The sequence below is a fragment of the Canis lupus genome, chromosome 23 (genome assembly GCF_003254725.2).
Source record: "Canis lupus dingo isolate Sandy chromosome 23, ASM325472v2, whole genome shotgun sequence".
In the NCBI taxonomy this organism is placed as follows: Eukaryota; Metazoa; Chordata; class Mammalia; order Carnivora; family Canidae; genus Canis; species Canis lupus.
Genome location: NC_064265.1, coordinates 14,922,739 through 14,947,738, shown reverse-complemented (window position 1 = coordinate 14,947,738; position 25,000 = coordinate 14,922,739). Strand labels below are relative to the sequence as shown.

The 25,000-nt window shown below is 35.5% G+C and overlaps 1 protein-coding gene and 1 long non-coding RNA gene across 25 annotated transcripts in view; one reads left to right on the top strand and one right to left on the bottom strand.

The window, feature by feature from the left end:
• LOC112668659 (uncharacterized) overlaps nucleotides 1-7,905 on the bottom strand; it is a 58,163-nt gene extending 50,258 nt beyond the window's left edge. For all 4 annotated transcript variants that reach the window (XR_003141771.2, XR_003141773.3, XR_004808725.2 and 1 more), the window contains exon 1: nucleotides 7,413-7,905. This is a non-coding gene — a long non-coding RNA (uncharacterized LOC112668659). The remainder of the gene's footprint in view (nucleotides 1-7,412) is intronic.
• The window catches only part of RBMS3 (RNA binding motif single stranded interacting protein 3), a 1,287,947-nt gene that overhangs the window by 873,623 nt on the left and 389,324 nt on the right, over nucleotides 1-25,000 (top strand). For all 21 annotated transcript variants that reach the window (XM_025461062.3, XM_035705246.2, XM_049099705.1 and 18 more), the window contains one exon: nucleotides 3,968-4,059. In XM_025461062.3, coding sequence (XP_025316847.1) covers nucleotides 3,968-4,059 — 92 coding nt within the window. The remainder of the gene's footprint in view (nucleotides 1-3,967; nucleotides 4,060-25,000) is intronic.

Sequence of the window (25,000 nt, the reverse complement as noted above, 5' to 3'; positions counted from 1 at the left end):
GTAATATCCTGTGTAATGTGTGGGGGTGAAAGGAAAGGGAGGGAGTCCGAGAAGCTGCTATGCTGGAATAGAGGCAGAGAGTCCTGAAATCAAGAGCCACCTGGCTGGGTGTCAGCATGGCTGAGCCAGACTGGGACCTTTTGGCATTTATATTGTTCGTTATAGTCAAAATGTATTAATAGACATTTTAATCAGTTGATTCCCACTCTAGTCTGAGAAGTATTAGCATCTTTCAAACATACTTTGCATTAACTTTGACAAATCTTTATTAAGCGCATGCTATGTGTTAAGTACAGCCCCAGTAACTGGGTACATACAAATAAGTAACATTCATTAACCAAAAGTGATCTTTTTTTTCTGCCTTCAAGTTGCAATGAGCAAAGAGTAAGGGCAACATGGCATATGTGTTCCAGATTCTCTCAGTCCTTCACTTTTGGAGAACATTAGTCTATAGATTATCCGCTTGCCCTCCTGAAGTTTTGATCTCTTGCCTCCTGCTTGATCATTCCTATCCCTATCTGAAATTGCCAGAAACAGTCCCATAGTGGGTATGACAAATAAGGATCTGTTGAATAACTTGAACGAATCCTCTGTAGTTCCCTGGCTTCCCACTGAAATCAGCTGAGGAACACACACCTGGGCCACTTTACCAAAGATATTGTTTTACTTTCCCGGGAGTGAGAAATGGACACTGTTTTTTTGTTTTGTTTTGTTTTTGTTTTAGCTCCCAAGGTGATTCCAGTGTACAGCTAAGGTTAAAAACCATGGTATCTCCTATCTTAAAACAAACCAAAACAACTCATTTGACCTCATATCACTTTCTAGCTGACCTATCTCTTAATTCTCCTTCCCAGCAAGATAACAGGGAGGAGGCCTGCAAGCAATCTCTCGACCTCCTCCTCTTTCTCTCACTCTTCAACTAGTCTGGCAGGCTTCAGTCCTCACCAATCCTCCCTGAAGCAAATCATGATTGTGCCACCCACGTTCCTAAGCACGCTGGACATTTGCATGCTCTCATCTTGCTCACACTGTTGGGGGCACGTGACAATTGAACATCTCTCGTTGGAACATCTTCTTCCCTTGGCTTTGAGACATCCTATTCCCTTTTCAAAAGTCCCTTTCTCTCTGATTCTCCTGCAGCCTCCTTTGCAATCTCATGTTATTACCTGACACCTAAATACTGAAGTTGTTCAAGCTCCAAACCTGGGCCCTTGGTTTCTGCTTACACTAGGCGTTTTTGTCTCTTTCCATCTCTGTAAACCACATATTTATGCTATTGACCTCCTAATTTATATTTCCAATCCTATCTTCTTTTCTGAGCACCAGCCTAATATATCCAACTGCTCCTTGACATTTTTACTTAGATGTCTCACAGGCGTTTCTGACTCAACCGATATTTTAATTTTCCCTCTCCCCTGTTGGATCCTCCTCCAGGCTCCCCATTTCAGTAAATCACATTGCCACCCACCCAGTGGCTTCTGCTGAAAAATCAGTAGTAATCCTTGTCATCTGTATCTCCCTTACTCCCAAACTAGTCAATCTATCTTTAAGTCCTGCTAATTCTGCCTCCAGAGTATGATTCAAATCATTCACTTTATCCCCTCCATTTTATTGCTGGCTACCATTTGTCTGGATTGCTGTAATAGCCTCTAAATCTACTCCTGATTCCATTCTTGCTGCCCACCTTCTCCATAACCATTCAATTTTCAGCAAAAGCCAGTTGGAGGGATATTTTAAGAAATGCAAATCATTTCTTGCTACTGCTTCCTTAATTTTCAATGAGGAGCAATCTGTTGTTAGATTCTATCTTATATGCTTTTGTTTTCTTTCAAGGAAGGACTACCATTTGGTAATTATAGACTCATTTGTGCAGTTATTCATTTCATGTCCATTTCTCAACTCAACTCTGAAAACGCGTAAGGGTGGGAAGTGGGCTATTCTTTTTAACTCCTTATACCATGTGCCTGGCAAAGTGCCTGAAATAGGATTTTGTTGTTGAATGAAAGAATGAGCATGTGAATGGATGAGGATGATTGATCAAAGCATGAAGCAGGAGGGGGTGCCTTGTCAAACCTCACTTAGCCCATGCTACTAAGAATTCAACTACCCCATGAATAAATGTACTGGCTGAAGAACCGCACTGAATCTGTTTGTGGAACTGTTGTCTTCTGTGCCCTGATGGCAAAATCGAGGAGTTTTCAAGAATTGTGTCTTCTGCTTGTTGGGCTTCAGGAGCTACTCAAGAGAGTTTGCAAAGTGGGATTATATAGTAGTTCATTGTGTGGTGTATTTGGCAAGGGCTTATGAGGACTTTGCTTCTAATCCTGGACCTGCCAATTAAGCAGCATGCTGGTTCAGGGTTAGTTATGCCACCTCTCTTGAGCCTCTGTTTCTGTATGTATCCGTGAATGGGCATGAGGCCAGTAAGGCCTGATGTCATCATTTCCCCAGGGATCAACATGTCAAACACCCAGCACATTACATGTTACATAGGAAATAATGTCTACATTTTAGTTTTACTCTCTGTTCCCCCTGACTCTCTTTCTTGATTTATTTTGTTCTTTTTCCCCTTTCTCTTTCTGCTTTTATATCCCCTATCTGACTCATCTTAGTGGGTGGTAATACTCCTATTACTCACATAGTTTGAATTTTGTAGGAAGAGAGGAATTAGTGGGACTTAACAGAACAGGCTTCCCTTTGGATGAGAAACACAAACTCACAGCTTCTCTGCCCCGCTTTTCAAGAGCATTTTATGGTACACTGCTGTGTAACAAGTTCATTTTAGGATAACATGCTGGGAGGGAGAAAAAGAAGAAGGGATTCGAAGGGAGAAAATTAAAAAGTTAATTAAAAGAAACAACTTGGTAATTGAATTCCCTCGCGCTCTTCTTTGGTGATGGGGAGGTGGGTCACAGACTGTGGTTAGTAGGCTTGCTCACCTCCAGACTTCAGAGGAGCAAGTATGAGAGTGCAGAGCAAATCCCTGCCTGACCGATGAGAAGAGGATACATATGATGGACTTTTTAGACATGCTACACAAAGCTGCCCACATACTCATTCTTGAGCTTTTTTATTTTGAAATATTCTTGGCAGCTGAAATATTCTAGGCTAAGCCGTGGACTAACACCAGCTAGTTTATGGGCATGGAGAATCCCCTTTCACTGATGCTGCTTCATTGATTCGAGCTATTCCTCTAGCCTCACTCTGTATACAACACTCAAACAGGCAGAAGGGAAGAGAACAGTATAGCGAACTTTTTCAGATTATACTAAAGTAATAAATAAGTGACATGGGTCTTTTTTAAAATTTATTTTTAAAAGAAGCCTTGAATATATAATTACTCTATCACAGATTGCTTAAGAGTTAAAACACTTTATTTAATATTATCATTGAATGAGACAAGGTCCTGTGGTACATTAGCATAGGCTTAAATATCAACTAGAATACAATTCAGACCCTGACTCTCATTTACAACTTTCTTCATTTACACAGTCAACATACATTTATATATCAAATGTGTATTGTGTTTCAAGCACTGTTGAGGTTGTTGGTAATAAATTTAAGTTCTATCAAGGCTTTTTATTAACATCAACTTTTTTTGAGATTTTGAAAATTAACTTTAGACATAGACTTTTCTATATTTTTCAGCATTTGTGGTCCTCATTCTTGCAGCAGATTCACCAAAGAAAGAGGGACGTGGTTAAATAATGCATTACCTTACCCATCAAATTAGCCCAAATCAGATTGCTTACGGTTTACCTCATCTCCACAAAGCAATCTCCAGAAAATAAGGGAATTGCAGTTTTATGTTTAATGATATTGTGCTATCTTCCCTGACATGTTAAGGCCAATAGGTTGAGAGCCTTTATGGTAATTGCAAGAGTTATGAATGCAAGTGTGACCACAAGCACACCTTCCACCAAAATGACAGATGCAGTATTAACAAGGATTTTTTGTGTTTTTACAGGGTATGGTTTTGTAGATTTTGACAGTCCTGCAGCTGCACAGAAAGCAGTAGCATCTCTCAAGGCAAATGGCGTTCAGGCACAGATGGCCAAGGTAAGATCAGTGTTTAGATTTTTTTTTCCTTCTGTGATCGTGTATTTCTTCATTACTGTGAGCTGAATCAGAATTGGAGTTTGCAACAATTTGAATTATACTTACTTGTTAGGGAAGACAAGAAACCCTATATTAGGTTTGCCTTGGAAGAACCTGGCTGGTTTATTTAATTGTTTCTTTGTATATAATTATTAATATGCTCTTTTGTTACGGCGACCTCATTAGCGCTTTAAGGACACTTGTGAAGTGCTCTATTTTACCTGATGAAGAAAGTGCATGCATATGTGTTTGTATGTGTGTGTATCTAAGGCTTTCACCAATAAACAGTTTGAGAGTAGTATGATTCTCAGCAAGTTGTCCTTGGTAAACTGCTAAAAAATTGTTCACTCTCATGTCGGGGAATGCTGAAAGCTGAATGATGCACTTGTCTGATCTATGCAGGGAAATGAATTTAACCAAAGCATACATTGTCTAGATTGTTAGAATTTCACTTCAGTCTTTATATATAGTTTTACTAGATGAAATATCCTAGAGATTAATAACTTCTGATACTCATTTGTTGTATGTAGAACAAGTAGTCTGGAAATTTCTATGTGAAATCATAATGCATCTGTATATTCAAGAAAATAAATAAGAGCATTTTAAATAGATTTGAATTCTGATTGCAGTGGTAGTTATAAGGATCTACACATGTGATAAAATGGCATAGAAGTATACAGGCATATCAATGTCAGTTTACTGGTTTTGATATTTTATAATAATTATGTAAGATGTAAACTTTGAGGAAACTGGGTGAAAGTGTGTGGTGGGATCTCTTTATACTGTTTTTGCAACTTGTAAATCTATGATTATTTTCAAAATTAAAAAATTTAAGAAAATCATTTATAGCATATATATGCTTGATACATATCTATTTTAGGTTAATGGTCATTTTGCATTTATTCACATGCAAATATATTTTAAAATAATTTTCTGTTTACTATTGCTGAATTTATTTGCCTCTGGATTCTCAAAAGTTAGGTAGAAGAGCCAACAGATCTTGAAATTTAGACCTAATACATCTGGGTCATATTCATGTATATCCTTACCCTTCACTATCTCCATAAGAACTGAGTGATATAATGACCAAGCCATAAAATTTTCAGCCATTTGGATTTTGTTTTGATTGCAAACATTTCCTGATAATATTTTCCAGTTTCAACCTGAGAGAACCAGAGGTGGGATATTGAGTTCTCTTCCACTTCAGATGTCTTTTAGCAAGCTGATACCACTCATATCTCTTAATCTTTGGTTGTGGGTCACTTCTCACAAAGATTACTTTGGTGAACTTATTGCCCTTTATGATACCTTAGTTGTTTTTCAAAGCTGTATAAATTAGAACTTGAATTCTTTCAGCTGTGTAATGTACTCCTCAAGACTGTTCCTGGAAGCTTCGAATTTGGTCATGAACTAAGATGGCTGGAGTTAATATTTGTAATTAATAAGTAAATTACATACATGTCTTGGTTTAAAGGTCACTTGGCAAAACAGTCAAGTTACCTGGCAACTTAAGCAAGAACTCATACCCAGGAAAGTAATGGTAAAATGTAGTTGCTGGATACATGCAAGATATAAAACTTGAAAATGGACTGAAAAGCAGCTGACAAGCATATCATTATAAAAATGCTTATGAAAAAAATTATCATGGAACACCTTTGATTATTGATGGAAGTTTTGATTATTGATTAAGAAGTTTTGGAAATTGGTTGTGGCAGTTTATAACTTAATGGATACAGGGTGTGCAATCTCCACTGTTTCAAGTGTTCTGAGAAAAAAAATATATATGTAGTTTTACTTGCTAGATAAAAATCACTATCATCTTGCACAACAGGCAAAGTTGGCATTGATTTTATAACTACTGAGGAGCCATTATGACTATTTTCTCTCTGTTTCTAAGCATTCTGGTACACAAGTCTCTGCCTGGCTCCCTCTCTTTTACACACACACACACACACACACACACACACACACACAGGTGTACCCCAATTGCTGACCTCTCACCTAAATAGGATGCTATCAAAGGGAATGTATTTTAAAGAGCTTCTAAAAAGTTGTTCATTATAGCCAGCATCTTTACCCTTAGCCCAAACCCCACGTACACTGCACAATGTACAATATAAGGAGATTCCAAGTGGAATGTTTAGAGGCACTTAATTTATTTCTGGGGTTGCTGAAAGATTTTTACCTTATCAATTATGCTGTCTGTGGAGTAAATTCTTTTTCCTCTTTTTTTTCACAGACTTTGAATCTAAAGCCCAGAGCTTTAGATTCACATCTGAGTACTAGAAAACTTTAAGCAATAAATGGCTCTGTAATTTAACTACCTAGAAGCAAATAAATAGCCTCCCTTTGACAATGAATTGGAACAAGCTTGACCACCTGTATTAGCAGATTTCTCACTGAGCTATTGGATTTCATGGCTTTTTTTCCCCCCTTTGTCCTGGTGATAACTGTAATTTGTTATCATATAAACCTGCAGTCTGCAGGGTGTGTGAAACTTGAACTATATTTTTTGCCATTTAAGTATCTACTGAATCGCCTCCTGCATTCTTGTTCTTATCAATATCCTACGATGCAGGTTGTGATGCTACATTTTAAAGACTCCAGGATAAAAAAAATAAATAAAATAAAAGACTCCAGGATTTTAAAGCAAAAATGCTACAAATAATATAAGTTCCCAATAGCAACCCAGAATGAACATGAAGCTCTCCAAGGGAATCACTCTAGCTAGCTTATTCCAATGTGTGCATATGAAAAATTCAACTGATTTGTCAACTAAGAGGAATCAAACAATAAATCATCCAGTAAGTGGTAATTGATTAATAATGTATAACCATTAATACAGACTAACATTTTCTGTATACTTGCTGTTCTGTCAGAAAGAGTTTTGAGGGATCAAAGGAAATGTTTCTTTGAGGAGAGCAGATTTAGAATATTTTAGTAATACATAGTGGTTAGGAGTGTAGGTTTGGAGAGAGAAACTTGGCCTTGAATTTTGGCTCTGATACCACCCGGATGTGTGGACTTACTTGAGTTTTTTAAATATCTCTTAAACACTCTAATAATAATATTCAGATTATTGGACTAAGGACACCTGTCAGAGTTAATTCTAAAAAATACACAAAAAATTTATCATGGTGCTTAGATTATACAAAGAATTCAATAAATGTTAATTATTCAATGAATGTTGTTATTCATTACATTCAAATATGTTACTGAACCTTCTATAAAGTCTAATGTTTGCTTTAAGCAGTATATCATTTCAAAACAGTCTCTTGAGAAATATAATAAATATCAACAAATATTTTTATTACCTGCTATGTGCCAGGCACTGTGCTAGGTGTTGGAGAATCAAGTTGAATAAAACTTCTCTCTTATTCCGAATCTGTAACATTTAGCCTATCTCCTGGGCTTGTTCCTGGATTGCTCCAGATAAGAATATTAGCTGTTATGGTTCTTGCCAGCCTCAAAGCATTTAGAAGAAAATCATTAGCTAAGGACTATGTCTCTGTAAGCATAAGAAGAAAAGAGCTGAGGACACACTAGCTAAGAATAGCTTCACCTTATAGGTGTTTCTTTTCTTATTAATGAGAAGCTTGTAGATGGGTAGTGAAGGGCAAATGCTGTGGTATGCCCTCAAGGAACAAGGCTTGTGTGCCATTCCTTATGGGTGGCTTTTATCTGTACATATACATGTTATTTCTAAAGCCTAGGTGTGATAGCCCCATCTAAGCCAAGAACAACAAAAGGACGCAGGGATCTGAAGCTAACGGATCATTCTGGCTGATTCTGTCCTTTTAAAAGCTTTCCCAGAACCTAACTTAGGAACTTGTGTTTACATCATAATGGCTCAAATTGAGTCATATGATTTCCCCCTTAGCTGCAAAAGAGTCTGGGATTTATGAATAATTTAGCTTCCTTGCCTCTAATAGAGAAAATTAAGAATAGTTCATCTTTTTGGCTGTCCAACATCCATTACACCATTCTTCCCATTTATACATTATGGGTGGCATGCATTCATTCCTTCCCCAAAGAAGCCTACCTCAAAGCCTCATCCTATAAGCACATCTGGTGATGCCATCATCCCTAGCGGGCTCAGACACAGCTTCTCCTCATGGCTTAGATCTCATAAGCTTAAAAGACAAGTTATCTGTCCCAACTCCCACAGTACAGAACAATAGATAAAAAATAAGATACATGAACCTAAAGGAAGACCAGCAGAAATCGTTAATATACCAAATCTTGGGGGTAGGAATATAATTCCAGCTTTGTCAGTACAGTAAGCTCATTGGTTATTCAGTCATATAATCCCTGTCTGACTCCTGAAGAAATCTTTCTTGCACATTATTACTCACTGAGGCCTCACTGGAAGGCTATGCAGCTTTAGAAACTAAGTTTTCCAGAACGCAAATCTGGAGGCTCTGGAATGGCTCTAATATTGAATGATAGGAATTACTACCAGCCTTGCCTTGAGTTATCTCAAGTGCAGCAGGCCTCTTTCTTATTTTCTATCTGGCAGTTCTGAACACAAGTAAACAGAGCATATCTCCTTCTAGATGAAAAGTTCACAGAGAAGGAGTTACCCCCTCCTCAAGGCCCTTATAGAAGGCTTTTTCAGGTCTACTATTAGCAATGCTATTCCAATTGCCAAAGGTGATTCACCTCACTGTGAGACATGTAGAATAAATCAAAGTTAAGCAATCACAAAAGAGACCAAGTGTCCAAGAGGATGTCAAGCACACCAAGAATAGTATAAAAATCCCATGTCAACTATGGCAGAAACCAGATTGGGACCAGAGGAAAGTAATTCTCTTCCATAAGTCAATGACCTTAACAGTTCTCTTTCAGGAAAAACAAACAAACAAAACATGAGGGTTTTTAAATTTTTTTAAATTTTTTATGAGTTTTTTTAACTTAAGATCAGAAGTGATAAAAAGTGAAAAATTAGTGACTACAGGAAAATAAATTCTGTAAATTAAAATATGTAATGCACAAAATTAATTTAAAAATACATTACCCCAATACATAACCCTAATGGTGATATTCTAGTAGAAGAATTTTAGTTAATGAAGTAAGGCCCACTTTATAGAATGCTCCAGAAAAAAAATTTTAAGGTTTGAACATTTGCCTCATGATGTGTCTTGTTATCAACCTGAATGCACAGGCATGTGCTGTCATCTGAGGCCCTGCTAATAATCTTTGCTTTTACCATACCAGGGATATGAGAGTAAGCAGGTTATTTGATATCCATGTGTCACTACAATAGGGTTGGACTTACTGCGTTACCAGTAGGCAAGTTCAGTAGGCAAGCAATACTTAATATAATGATGGGCAAGTGCTGTCTGGAGATGCTAATATTCTAAAAATAATGTCCTGGTGTTTTTGTTTTGTTTTGTTTTCAACAGAATCAAAGGATCAGAGAGGATTTTAGTTAATGAAGGAAGGCCTACTTTATAGAATGCTCTAGATGCTATCATTTGTTCAGATCCCCAAATCCCCATAACCCCAAGGAGATAAGGACTATAGCCTAATGTTTAGGTAGAAATCTCTTTTATTTTCTTAGTCTTTCAACACATTTATGCTGAACACTTACTATGTACCAAGATTGCTCTACATGCTAAAGACACTGAACCAGTTTTATGAAGATCACATTCTTTGGTGGAAGGCAGAAAATGAACAAAGAGATACAATACATTAGTTAATAAGAAGTGGTTCTAAGACAATTAAAAGAGGCTAAGGATAATAAATATATAGGGTATGAGGATGGGGGTGAAGGTGGGGCTGAGATGCATTTTAGATAGAGTGGTCAGAGAGATTGTCTATGATGAGGTAATATTTGAACAGAGATCAAAAAGAAATGAAGAGAGCAAATTACAGTATAATGTCATAATAAGAGATTGTTATGAAAAAAATTTCTGTAGTAATTCAAAATAGAGCAGACTTTTTAGGGAGCTAACATGTCTGGGCTTTGTTATCATCTTTATCCCACACCTTCTTCTTAATATGGAAGAGAGAGATATACCACCATCCCTTCCTTTATTTTTTGTAGGAATTTTCTGGTTTCAATCTATCATAATGGTGCATTTCTTAGAAAATATTTTTCATATGAACCAAAATCCAATCGAATCAGTAAATATTTTCTTCCAGTACTTAACTTCTTCAAATCATGTTATTCAGTTGTACTGGTGGATGTAAAGAGATGACAAGATATCCTACACCACTGTTATGAAATGTTCTTTAAATAACTGTAATTTCAAAGAGTGGCAGTCCAATGTTGGTTTTAACACAGTTCATTACTCTTGGATGACTGATGCCATGTAATGAAAACCTTGCTCTGTGTCATTTCCTAAAATGAATCTTTGTCACATGTTCTTGTGAAAGACATTTCCAACAGAAGAACATCTCTCACAAACACCAAGTATTATTTTCCTCATGATGGAGATTTTTGAAGTTGTCAGTGAAAGAAAGACTAGTGGTTGGTCTTTCACATGTCTATAAAATATTTGTGAGTGTTTGCTTGGTTGGCTATGGCAACTTACCTCATTTTTTTTATCCTAATGCTGAATGCAGGGATACAAAACCCAATATTGAAATTGTCAGGGTTGATCTTAATCCTATTTGTTAATTATTTGAAGTTTTTGAAGCAGAATCCTCTGAAGTTAAATATTTGTATTAGCTTCTACAAAATGATTTACATAATCAGGTTGTTACCCCGTGCTTTTGCAAGGACTCTAGTATATTTTCTTTGGTGGAATGGTGGGTATGTGCTCTAATTGAATTTCCTGCTTTCCCAGCATTTGACAGAAACACAAATCAATGAAAAAATTTACCTTAATTTGTTTTGTAAGTTGGGGTTTCTACCAGGTGTCCTGATACTTTCTTATTGCAGGATGCTGTGGACTACAAGTTCTCTTCATTCAATTTGCAAGAAATATCAACTCCTTCATCCTGCCTCTCTGAACAGAATGTATCCACCACAGGCTGATCTCAATTAATGGCTCATTTCTTTATATACTGTTAAGAAAGTAATAATGAACAATCCCCATTCATGGCTTTAATCATTTGTTCCTAATCATTGTTCCTTTAATCATTTAATCATTTGTTAGAAGGAAAAGATCCTATCTCTGGTCACCATTGTTTTGGATTGAAAGAACCTAATTAAAAAGCATCCCTTTGTCCCATGTAGATTTTTATCCCATTGAAAAAATAAGAGAATACCAAATTAAAACAAAACAAAACGGGATCCCTGGGTGGCGCAGCGGTTTGGTGCCTGCCTTTGGCCCAGGGCGCGATCCTGGAGACCCGGGATCGGATCCCACGTCGGGCTCCCGGTGCATGGAGCCTGCTTCTCCCTCTGCCTGTGTCTCTGCCTCTCTCTCTCTCTCTCTCTCTCTGTGACTATCATGAATAAATAAATAAAATCTTTAAAAAAAAAAAAAAAAAAAAAAAAAAAAAAAAAAAACAAAACAAAACAAAACAAAACAAAAAAGCCCCAAAAACAAACTATTGATTCAATTACTGGTAATACTGTATTAGGAAGATGTGGCTTAGGAAATTATGAGGGAAATGAGTCTTTAAATATTGAATGCCAAAATTAGATTTATCCATCCAGTTACAGCAGGTGCCGGAGAAGTAGGGGCCTCCCTGAAAAGGGATAAAGTCATGTTGTATCACTAGACCTAGAAGAAAATAGTGAATGTGTTGTCTATGGAATCGCAAGGAGAAGGGAAGGAGCAAATGAGTCACCCTTACTGAGTTCTTGCTTTTAAACTCACCAGTCAGGTAAATCATTACTCCTCCCTTTTGGGAGTATTACATAAGTGACCAAGTATCCAACCATAAGAAAATACCATGAGAAGAGATAGAAACTCCCTGGCTGGACGACTTTAATTGCTTTCTGTATCTTAGTTTGTAGTGTACCTTAATGAAAATTATTGTATGAATTATAATGTTAGTACTATATGTTATATATTTATTCTTAGTAATTTAAGATATCAGCATGGAGAAATCTGTGAAATACTAAAGCATGTGATCTACCTTGTTTTCTCATTTACCATTGGGATGCTGTGGGACTCTCTTTAAGTCCCATAAGTGTATCTATTCTAAAAGAGGCAAAGAAACAGACAATAGGATATACAGGATAAAGAAAATTCCATTTCTTTTTCTTTTAATTGAAGTACAGTTGACATATAATGCTATACTAGCTTCAGGTGTACAGTATAGTACAGTATCGTCATTGAACAACTCTTTTTAAAAATATTTTATTTATTTGTTCATGAGGGACACACAGAGAGAGGCAGAGACATAGGCAGAGGGAGAAGCAGGCTCCCTGTGGGGACCTTGATGCAGGACTCAATCCCAGGACCGAAGGATCACGCCCTAAGCCAAAGGCAGATTCTACTCAACCACTGAGCCACCCTGGTGCCCCATGGACAACTCTTTATGTTATGCTATGCTCACCCCACCTCATCTATCACCATACAACACTAGTACAACACCATCGACTGTATTCCCCTGTATTTCATTGACTGAAACTTTCATCTGCATGGCTTATTTATTCCATAACTGGAAGCCTGTATTTCCCACTCATTTTTCACTGTCCCTCTATTCCCCCTTGCCTCTGGCAGCCATCAGTTTGTTCTCTGTCTTTTTGAGTCTGCTGTTTTTGTTTGGTTGTCTGTTTGATTTTACATATAAGTGAAATCATATGGTGTTCATCTTTCTCTCTCTTATTTCACTTAGAATAATACCCTCTACCTGCTTTATGTTAATAAATAAGCTTTTTTTTTATAGTTACTATGCCATTTAATCCTTACTAGGATCATGGGAGGTAGATATTATTATCACATTTTACAGATGCAGAGACAAGGGATGACCCAAGTTCACAATGGTAGTCAACAGTGATGCTAGATTTGAACCCAAAAGCCTTGTTCTGTTTGTTTCCAAAACCTTGTTCTATTGAAGAAAATTATAAACCTGCAAATTCTTCTCTCTAGGTTTTTTAAGTGGTGCTTGGATATTTGATTTCTTTCTTGTCCCTCTAGCTTTATTAAGATATAATTGACATAAGGCATTGTGTCAGTTTAAGGTATACAATGTGATGGTTAATACACTTAACATATTGGAAAATGATTATCACAGTAGGCTCAATTAACACCACTATCACCTCACATAATGATCATTTCTTTCGTTTTGTGTGGGTGGGTGGTGAGAACATTTAAGATATACCTTCTCAGAAATTTCCAAGTATATAGTATAGTATTATTAATGATAGTCACCATGTTCTATATTAGATTTCCATGAGTTATTCATCTTATAACTCGTATTTTGTATCCTTTGACCGACATTTCCTCATTTCCCCCAGCTTCCAGCCCCTGACAACCATTAAACTGTTTCTGTGAATTCAGCTTTTTAAGATTCCACATATAAATGATATCATATAGCATTTGTCTTTTGCCATCTGATTTCTTTTACTTAGCAAAATGCCCTCAAGTTCTATCCATGTTGTCACAAATGACAGGATTTTCTTTCTTCTCATCGCTGAATAATATTCCATTCTGTATATGCACCATATATTCTTTATCCATTCATTCATAGATGAACATGTAGGTTGTTTTTATACCTTGGCTATTGTGAATAATGTTCCAATTAATGTAGAAGGGAAGATATCTCTTTGCTATCCTGTCTTCATTTCCTTTGGATATCTAACCAGAAGTGTGATTTCAGGATCATATGGTAGTTCTATTTTTTTTAATATTTTGAGTAACCTTCATACTGTTTTCCATTGTAGCTGTTCCAATTTACATTCCCACCAATAGTGCACAAGGGTTCCCTTTTCTCCACATCCTCACCAACACTTGTTATCTCTTGTCTTTTTGATGATAGCTATTTTAACATGTATGAGGTAATATTTCATGGAGGTTTTGATTTACATTTTCCTGATAATTAGTGATATCAAGTATCTTTTCACATACCAGCTGGCCATTGTACTGTCCTCTTTGGAAAAACTTATTTACTCAGTTCTTCTACCCATTTTTTAAATTTCTGTTGCTATTGAGTCACATGAAGTGCTTATATATTTTGAATATTAAGCACTATTACACAAATGGCTTTTGCAATGCATCTATCTCCCTCTATAGATTGCCTTTCATTTTGTTGTTTCTTTTGTGATGTGGAAGCTTTTTCAGTTTGATGTCATCCTACCTGTTTTTTTTTTTTTGCTTTTGTTCCTAGTGCTTTGGTGTCATATTAAAAAAAAAAAAAATGTTGCCAAGACCAGAGCCACGGAGGTTTTCCTTATATTTTCTTTTTCTTTTTTTTTAAGAATTATTTATTTATTTATTCATGAGAAACACAGAGAGAGAGAGAGGCAGAGACACAGGCAGAGGGAGAAGCAGCCTCCATGCAAGGAGCCTGATGTGGGACTCGATCCCGGGTTTCCAGGATCACACCCTGGGCTGCAGGCGGCGCTAAACCGCTGCACCACTGGGGCTGCCCTATTTTCTTCTAGGAGTTTTATGGTTTTTAGACTTATGTTTAAGTCTTTTATGCACTTCAAGTTAATTTTTGTGAGTGGTATAATATAAGAGTCCAGTTTCATTCTTCTGCATGTGATTATTGAATATTCCCAACACCATTCATTGAGGAGATGATGCTTTCTTCAATGAGTATACTTGGCTCCTTGTTAAAGATTATCAGACTGTAAATGCTAGGATTTATTTGTGGGCTCTAGATTCTACTTCACTGGCGTATATATTTATTTTGATGCCAGTGCTATACTGTTTGATTATTATAGCTTTATAATATAGTTAAAATCAGAAAGTGTGATTCCTCCAGATTTGTGTTTCTTTCTTAAGAGTATTTTGAATATTCAGTGTCTTTTATGGTTCCATAAGATTCTTGGATTGTTTTTTTTCTTTTTTTTGAAATTACCATTGGAATTTTGATGGATATTGTATTGAATTTTTTTATGGCTTTGGGTAGTATGGATATATTAACAACATTAATTATTTCAGTTTGTGAACATGGGAAATTGTTCCATTTATTTGTGTCCTCTTCAACTATCTTTCATCATAATTGTAGTTTCATCTTTTGGGTTAAATTTATTACGAAGTATTTTATTTTATTTTTTTGAGGCTGCTTTGAATGGGATTATTTTCCTTATTTATTTTTCAGAAAATTCATTGTTAGTGTATAAAAAAGCTATTTTCTATATGTTGATTTTGTACCCTTTACTGTTATTATTTATTCATTTAAATAGCTTTTCCAAAAGATAAATAAATAGCTTTTCAGTGGAATCTTTAAGATTATCCCTATATAAGATCATATCATCTGCAAACAGAGATTGTTTTACTTATTTTTTTTTTCTATTTACATGCCTTTTATATCTTTATCTTGGCTAATTACTCTGGCTAGAAATTACATTACTATTTTGAATAAAAGTTGTGAGAGAATTGGTATCCTTGTCTTGTTCCTGATCTTAGAGGAAAGTCTTCAACATTTCACCATTGAGTATGATGTTAGCTGTGAGCTTGTCAATTATGGCCTTTATTATGTTGAGGAATATTCCTTCTATATCCATGCTGTTTAGAGTCTATATTATGAAAGATATTGTGTTTTGCCAAGTGCTTTCTCTGCATCTATTGAGATGATAATGTGATTTTTATCTTTCATTCTACTAACGTGGTGTATCAATTTACTGATTGTGTATGTTGAACAATTCTTACACACCAAGGATAAGTTCCACTTAATTATGGTATATGATTCTTTCATATTTTTGACATTTTCTATTGTATTTCTAATATCTATTTTATCATTCTGCTCTGTTTTAATTTCCTTACTTGTATTGCCTCTGGGCTTGTTTTGTTCTTCTTTTTTCTAATTCCCTGAGGTATAAAGTTAGGTTGTTTATTTGAGATTTTTTTCTTAACATATTCATTTATCACTATAAATTTCTCTCTTAGAACTGGTTTTGTGCACTCAATATGTTTTGGTATGTTATATTTCCATTTTTTGCAAGATATGTATAAGATCTATCCATCATCTATCTATCTATCTATCTATCTATCTATCTATCTATCATTTTCCCTTTTAATTTCTCCTTTGACCAATTGTTTAGGAGAATGTTGTTCATCACTTCACTTTGAGCTTATGTGTGTCCTTCAAACTAAAGTTAATCTCTTATAGTTAGTATATAGCTGGGTCTTGATTTTAATCCATTCAGTCATGCTAAGCCTTTTGTTTGGAGAATTTGATCCATTTATATTTAGAGTAATTACTGATAGTTAAGGACCTACTAAAATCATCTTAATTTTTTTTTCTGGCTGTTGTGTAGCTCTTGTGTTCCTTTCTTACTCTCTTGCTGCCTTTCTTTGTGAATTGATGATTATCTTTAATAGTACACTTTGATTTTCTTCTCTTTATCTTTCATGTTTCTACTATAGGTCTTTATTTTGTGGTTATCTAGAAGTTTACATAAAACATAGATATGACAGTTTATTTTACACTGATTATAACTTAACTTTGATTGCATATAAAAACTCTTTTACCTCCCTACTTTTATGGGTTTTCAAAAAATTATTTATTTATTTATTTATTTATTTATTTATTTACTTACTTACTTACTTACTTATTTATTTATTATTTATTCATGGGAGACACAGAGAGGGAGGCAGAAACATAGGCAGAGGGAGAAGCAGGCTCCCTGCGGGGACCCTGATGTGGCACTTGATCCCAGGACCCCAGGTCATAACCTGAGTCGAAGGCAGATGCTCAACCACTGAGCCACCCAGGAGTCCCCCTACTTTTATTTTTTTGACATCACAATTTACCTCTTTTAATACTGTGTATTCACTAACAAATTATAATATTTATATTTATTTTTATTTTTAATTATTTTGTTCTTTAATCTTTATACTAGAGTTAAGTGCTTAACACTTCACCATGTTAAATTAGAGTATTCTGACTTTGACTTTCTACTTACTTTTACTGGTGTCTTCTTTATTTTCATATGTTTCTATGGTACTAATTAGCGTACTTTCATCTCAGCTTGAATAACATCTTTTAGAATTTCTTGTAAGGCAAGTCTAGTGATGATGAACTCCCTCAGCCTTATGTTGCCTGGAAAAGATTTTACATCTCCCTCATTTTTGAAATAATATTTTATCAGAAAAAATATTCTTGGTTGGCATTTTTTTTTCATTGTTTTTATTTTTTGTCCCTGCCACCCACCTCGCAAAACTTTAATTATATTATCTCACTTTCTCTGGTCTTGTAGGGTTTCTGTTGAGAAATCCGTTGATAATCTTGTGGAGATTCCCCTATAAGTTACACGCTTCTTTTTTCTACCTGTTTTTGAGGTTCTCTTTATCTCTCATTTTTGGCAGTTTCATTATAATGTGTTAGAGAAGATTGTTTTATTTTATTTTTTGAAGATTGTAATTATTTATTTTACGTATAAATTTTATCTATTTATCTGTAGAGAGAGACATGAGCAGAGGAAGGGGCATAGGGAAAGAGAGAATGTCAAGCACTCTCTGCTGAGCATGGAGTCTGATCTAGGGCTCAATCTCATGACCCTAATATCATGAACTGAGCTGAAACCAAGAGTTTAGACACGCAACCAACTAAGCCACCCAGGTGCCTCTAGAGAAGATAACTTTAAATTACATTTATTTGGGGATATATGTGCTTTGTGAACTTACATATATAAATCTCTTCTCAGATTTGGGAAGGCCTCAATCATTATTTCTTTAAATAAACTCTTTGCTCCTTTTTTCCTCTCTTCTCCTTCTGGAACTCCAATAATTTGTAGATTGTTTATTTGATAGCCTTCTACTATTCATCCTTTTAAAATTATTTTTATTATTTTTGTTGTTTTTGTTCTCTTTTGACTGGATAATTTCAAAGGTCTCATCTTCTACTTCATCTATTCTTTCTTCTACTTGATCCAATCTGATCTTGATATTCTCTATTGCAGTTTTCATTTCATTCTTTGTATTTTTCATCTCCAGAATTTGTTTCATTTGTGTTTAACAATTTCTATTTCTTTGTTAAATTTCTCATTTTGTTCATGTATTGTTTTCATGATTTTGTTGAATTCTTTTTGTGTTTTCTTTTAGCTCATTGAGTTTCTTTAAAACAGCTGTTGTAAATAATCAGGTAAATTGCAGATCTTCATATCTTTGGGGTTGAATACTGGAAAACTATTAAAATACTTTTGTAATGTCATTTTTTTTTTAATGTTCCTTGAAGTAGTAGTCATCTCCTCTAGTTTTCACTGACTGACTTGAGGAAGGAAATACTTTTCAGTAGTGCTGGTTGGGATTCTGAGGCTTTCTTAGACTGTCTGAACAAGCCTGCTTCATACTTCTTGCTCCCTCTTGTGGTGGAATTCTTAAGCTTGTATACCTTCTCTGGATCCTACAATATACCAAATTAGATGCCAATAACCTCTCTTTTGCTTTCTGAAGGATGGAGGCAAAACTCAAGTTTGTGGTATCTTCCTGGCCCACAGATTTCGGTTGGTTTTCTGATGTGGTCCCTAGCTGTCTATCTAAATTCACTCTCACCACCATCAGTGTGGGGTGTGTCTCTGTGAATGAGGTGCTCAGAATCCAAGGGCATAGGACTTGTGGGATAGTTGAAGTGTTAAAAGGTGAGGCATCCACAGTACCTTATAGGCTTATTTCTTGTTGGAGTACACAATGTAGTTAGTAGGACCTGTATCCCTTTAATGCCCTTTGAAAATCCTATCTGCCACTTTCCCAGCCTCATCTTACACTCCAGTGATGCAGCCATGACTTGATACTCTGTATTGAGCAAGAGAGAAGTAGACGTTTTTGTAGGCATCCCACATATCTGGAGAAGATGGACACTCACTCATGAACTCTTAGTTTCTGTCTTGGGTGAAATCACCAGCTGAGATGGTCTTTCTCAGCACCAAACTGTCCCACTTTGGTGGAAGGGTAACATGAGTAAAGTCAAATTTTCTCTTGCCTTCTCCAATGCATCCAAAACACATTTGTTAAGTATTTATTTATTTATTTTTATTCTTTGCCTCAATGATATGCTGGAAATTTTCCCCTGACAAACTGATTTCCACAAGGATTCTCTCATTCATGTGTGATTCTCTAAGACAGTGTTCTTCAGGGACTTCCAGGCCAGAACTGAGGGGGCTGGAACTAGTTCACAAGTCATTGCAGTGTCCAAAGCTGAGAACAGGGTGTTTATATGCATTACCTGAAACAGAGGTGTATGACACCTTCTGGCTCTCTTGGTGTTTGGTGTTAGATTCCACAGATTCCACAAAGGCACTTCTGTCCATGGATGAATGCCAAATTATTGTTGTTGAGGTTCTATAAGTGAGGGTGTCATATTGGGCCATGTTGTGATGGCACTCCCTGATTTCTAAAATGACAATAGCAGATTAACAAAATCATTAATACAATGCACTTCAGAATCTGTTACAGTTCTGGATTTACAAAGTAGGAACTTAATAAATCTTTGTTTAATGAATGAATGACTAGTATAGATTATTCTAACAATTCAACTGATAAACTGTTGTGATTATAAACTAACTTTTGCTGAGGGATATTTCTTTAAGTCACTCCTAACTAGATATAGGATATATCTAGGAGGTTATAATCCTTGAGCCCACCAAAAATGGCTCAAAGTAATCATTCTAACTATTGATGGTAATGGTGGTGGTGGTGGTGGTAGCAGTGGACAAGACGGACATTTTTGTTTGTTAAGAAGACATACATCAGGGATTTGAAAATGAAGATTGATAAGCCATGCATTTTAGAAGCCTTAAATAACCTAGATATACATTATATATGCATATACACATCCATATACATCCACAAAGTACATACCTTTTTAAAAGATGTTTATTTATAACAAGTAGCCATGATTTTTCAATGCAATTATTCCTTAAATACAAAAGCGTTTTGCAGCTCCACAGCATGTCTGCCTTTTGTCTGAAAGTGGAGCCTAAAGTTAACAATAACAAAATTGAATGGTAGGCCTTTGTGATCTCTGGTTTTCTGTGCATCCTGTATTTATTATATTATGATCCATATCACTTAGACACTTATGGGAGCTATTCACAAATGCATTACAGTGTAGGAAAAAAAAATAGAAATTTGAGTACTGTGAATGAGTTAGGCATCATGTTCAGCTTTATTGTCTTTTCTCACCACCTCTAGGATACACATTTTACCCACTACTTGAATTATTCAAACACACCATGAAATTCGGAGTCTCTTGGCCAAATCAGTGGGAGCTGACATCTCAGTCTATGCAAGCAAATCTACTCCTTCTCTATATCAAAAAGCATTCCAAACAAAAAAGAATATTGAGCTTCAGAAAAATGGTCAAATTCAAAACAAATATAGACTTCCTTTCCCTACTGAAATTCTTTTTTTTTTTTTTTTTGACATCTCTGGAAAAGTGATTTAGGCAACTTTGCATATTTCAATAAAGGAAATAAACTTTTAGATGAAACTATACTAAAGATACATTTTTTATTCTGTTGAAAAACTTTCAGTCTTTTTTCTTGCACTGATGAATGTTTTAAACTCTTAGGATCTATTTGGGAATTATATTCACATGTCAAACATAAACTATCTTCCCTGGTGTTCACATTTAAGGTAACTGAACAGAACTGTTTGATAAGCCCAATGCAAAGTAAAATTTAGATTAAGATATCTTCTAATTCAAGGTAAATTGTGATAGAAATAATGATCAATAATGTGCTGAAATAATGATCACTCAAAAATTAATTTACATTCCATGAGAAGAATGTCATGTTGTTGGGGATACAAACACATACATATCCTTAGGGATCTGGCTTCAGAGGCAACCCTAATCAGATATTTATGTAGGAATATTACCACTTTTTAAGCATACAGTAGCAAATAAAGGAAGTTTATTGTGTTAGAGAAGACTTTCAATGGATACAGCACACAAAAATTTTCTAAACTCCCAGAAAAGGAAGTAATATTATATCAAGGTACTGATTTACTGACTCCAACCTCCTGGATAACTTTGAAGGGTTTGAGACTTCAGTGGGGGAAGTCACTACAGATGTGGTGGAAACAGCAAGAGAACTAGAATTAAAAGTGGGGCCTGAATATGGGACTGCATTGCTGCGATCTCATCATAGAACTTCAATGAATGAAGAGTTGTTTTTTCTGGATGAGCAAAGAAAGTGGTTCCTTGAAATGACAACAAAAGATTTAGAATAACACGTAAAGTTAATTAATAAAGTGGTGGCAGGGTTGAAGAGAATTGCCTCCAATTCTGAAAGTTCTGCTGTGGATGAAATGCTATCAAACAGCATCACATGCTACAGAGAAATTGTTCATGAAAGGAAGAGTCGATTGATGTGGCAAACTTTATTTTTTGTTTTAAGAAATTGCCACAGCCACCCTAAATAAACTTTAGCAGCCATCACCCTGAACACTCCACAGATATCAACATCTAGGCAAGATCCTCCACCAGTGAAAAGATTACAACATGCTGAAAGCTCAGATGATGGTTAGCATTTTTTTAATAATAAAGTACTTTAAAAATAAAGATTTATTTATTTATTTGAGAGAGAGAGAGTGCGAGTTGGGGAAGGAGCAGAAGGAGAGAATCTTGAAGCAGACTCCCTGCTGAGGGTGGAGGCAGATGTGGTGCTCAATCCCAGGACCCTGAGATCATGACCTGAGCAAAAATCGAGTTGGCCACTTAAACCGACTGAGACACCCAGGTGCCCCAGTAACAAAGTACTTTTTAACAAAAGACATAAGCAAACAAGTTACAGATGAAGAAATGCATATGGCCAGTACCATTATACATTGTCATAAATATTGCTAGTAATTAAATGGAGGCAAAAACAAGATATCATTTTTTTTAATTTTTATTTATTTATGATAGTCACACACAGAGAGAGAGAGGCAGAGACATAGGCAGAGGGAGAAGCAGGCTCCATGCACTGGGAGCCCAACGTGGGATTCGATCCCAGGTCTCCAGGATCGCGCCCTGGGCCAAAGGCAGGCGCCAAACCACTGCGCCCAGGAATCCCACAAGATATCATTTTTACTATGAAGTTTGTACTTATTAAAACCAATACAAATATAATATTTTGGTAAAGTCATAAATTATTGAGATATGAATTTGTTTGGATTTTCCAGAAATTACTTTGAGTTTAAATTATAAATTTCTTTCTAAGATGAATGGATAAAGAAGATGTGGTCTATGTATACAATGGAATATTACTCAGGCATTAGAAACGACAAATACCCACCATTTGCTTCGACGTGGATGGAATTGGAAGATATTATGCTGAGTGAAATAAGTCAATCGGAGAAGGACAAACATTATATGGTCTCATTCATTTTGGGAATGTAAAAAATAGTGAAAGGGAATAAAGGGGAAGGGAGAAAAAATGAGTGGGAAATATCAGAAAGGGAGACGGAACATGAGAGACTCCTAACTCTTGGAAACGAACTAGGGATGGTAGAGGGGGAGGTGGGCAGGGGGTGGGAGTGACTGGGTGACCAGCACTCTTGGGGGCACTTGATGAGATGAGCACTGGGTGTTATTCTATATGTTGGCAAATTGAACACCAATAAAAAATAAATTTAAAATAAATAAATAAATAAATAAATAAATAAATTTCTATAAACTTACCTTTAAAAAAATCCAACATGCGGACAAGTCCAATTAAATATAAATTTTGAATGTGAAAAATTTGAATGATATCAAATAGGAAAGAATAATCCTGGTAGGCATAGGTTTTGTAGAGTAGTAGTTTGATAGGTTATGGTGAACCCATAAAATGCATCCACTAAAATGGTATTTTTTTTAAGCATATTGAATCTTAAGAGAAAAACAGTTATAGTACAGGATCAACTGGAGAGCGGGAAATGATAATTGGTATTACCCTATGTTTTCCTTTTTAAACTGTTTTGCATAGAAAAAAAAAAAAAAGAGAAATAAACTAAAATCCTATCTACAGTTATTTCCAGATACAGAAGTACAGTGATTTTCATTTTCTTCAGTAAGCACATTTGTATTTTTTTTTAAGATTTTATTAATTTATTCATGAGACAACACAGAGAGAGAAGCAGATACACAGGCAGAGGGAGAAGCAGGCTCCATGCAGGGAGCCAGAGCAGGACTCCATCCTGGGTCTCCAGGATCACACCCTGGGCCGAAGGTGGTGTTAAACTGCTAAGCCACCCAGGCTGCTCACATCTGTATTTTCTAGTTTTCTAGGATAAACACCGGCTACTTTGTAATAAAAAGTGACAACATCTAGCAAAAACGATATAATAAATGTTATATATAAAAAAATTCACCTAGCTGATTATTCAGAGAACATGTCCTTGTTAATGGATTGTCAGAGCATGAATAATGATGAGAACCCTCTTGATCAAATGTAAATGAAATTAATCTTCTTTAATTAGGGACTCATCGCAACAATTGAGCTTGCCCTAATAGCATAATGTAATTAATATAACATATATATATATATATGTATGCCATAGTTATATATCACAAAAAACAAATATGTGTAAATATGTAAATAAACATAACTATATGAAGATTATTTTTGCACAATTCTATGTTTTTTGACCTATATATAACCTAGAAAATGTCATTCTGATGTTTGCATGACATAATTTAACCATGATAGTCAAATAATTCTATATAGTGATTCCACTTGATAAAAGTATTAAAATTATGACTCCTATATGTAATATACTCAGTAAATGATTAAGTTCTAAAGGAATGTCTAAGATTGAATGAATGACATCATTTATCAAAGTTTGACCTTGAAAAGTTTCCATTTAGAGACATTTTTGAGCTAGAAAGGAACATAAAGAGATTCCAAAGTAATTCAGAGTAATGATATGCAAAAGATGTATGCGTAAAGTTAAAGGACAGGACAACTCTTAACCTTAATAACATGTCAGTAATGCTCACAATGTTAAAAACAGACTACCTCCTTATTATACTGTTCAAATGTTTCACTGTGCAAATAATTTCTAATTGTAAATAAATTAGTAGTGGTATCTTGCACATTAAAGAAGTCAGGAATTCAAATACTGACAATGAAAAGTAATAATGCTCCAGTTACTTGGTCAATGCACCTTCAATCTTTTTTGTCTGATGATGCACCTTTTGATTTTTTTTAACGTCTCGATGTCACCAATATAAAAGAGGGAGAGATAGTGGTGACATTCTTTATGGGTGATCATAAGCGGGGATGTTTTGAGCAGCGTTAAGATGTATGAGCTGTATCCCTTCCGCATCTTGGGAATTCTAGTTAGTCAAAGAACAACACTTATAGACTAGGAAGGAAGGGAAGGACAATGGTTATGCATTTGAACACACTTTGTAAGGAAACCCCTAAATGCTGTGTGGGAGCTTCCTGGTAATTCATTCTGTTCCATAGTACTCATGCTCATAGCCAATCAAATTCCCAAAATTTTAATAAAGGGTTTCACCCACATAATTACACTAGTACACTGTTGGCTTTTCTTTTGTACACATTTCCCTTACTTGAACTTTCTGACCTTTTCTCATATGTATTTGACAAAAGAACTACAGATAGAGACTACAGATAGAGTGTTATTATATCTTAGATGGAGGAAATGGCCTATGGATTAATGTTTGAAATGCGCAATGTTGGCAATCAAGACTTACCTCAGCATTTGCTGGGACACAGGAAACCAGCTAATGGCTGATAATGTCCAGGAAATTAGTAACTCATACATATGGTAAATGCTCCATTCCTGGCCAAATGATTTGTGTAACTGATGGCTGAGTTCTCAAAGGGACTGTTAGCACAGTGGAATAGTGGGGCTTTATTAACTGGACTATGTGCTAATCCTTGTTGTTTCCT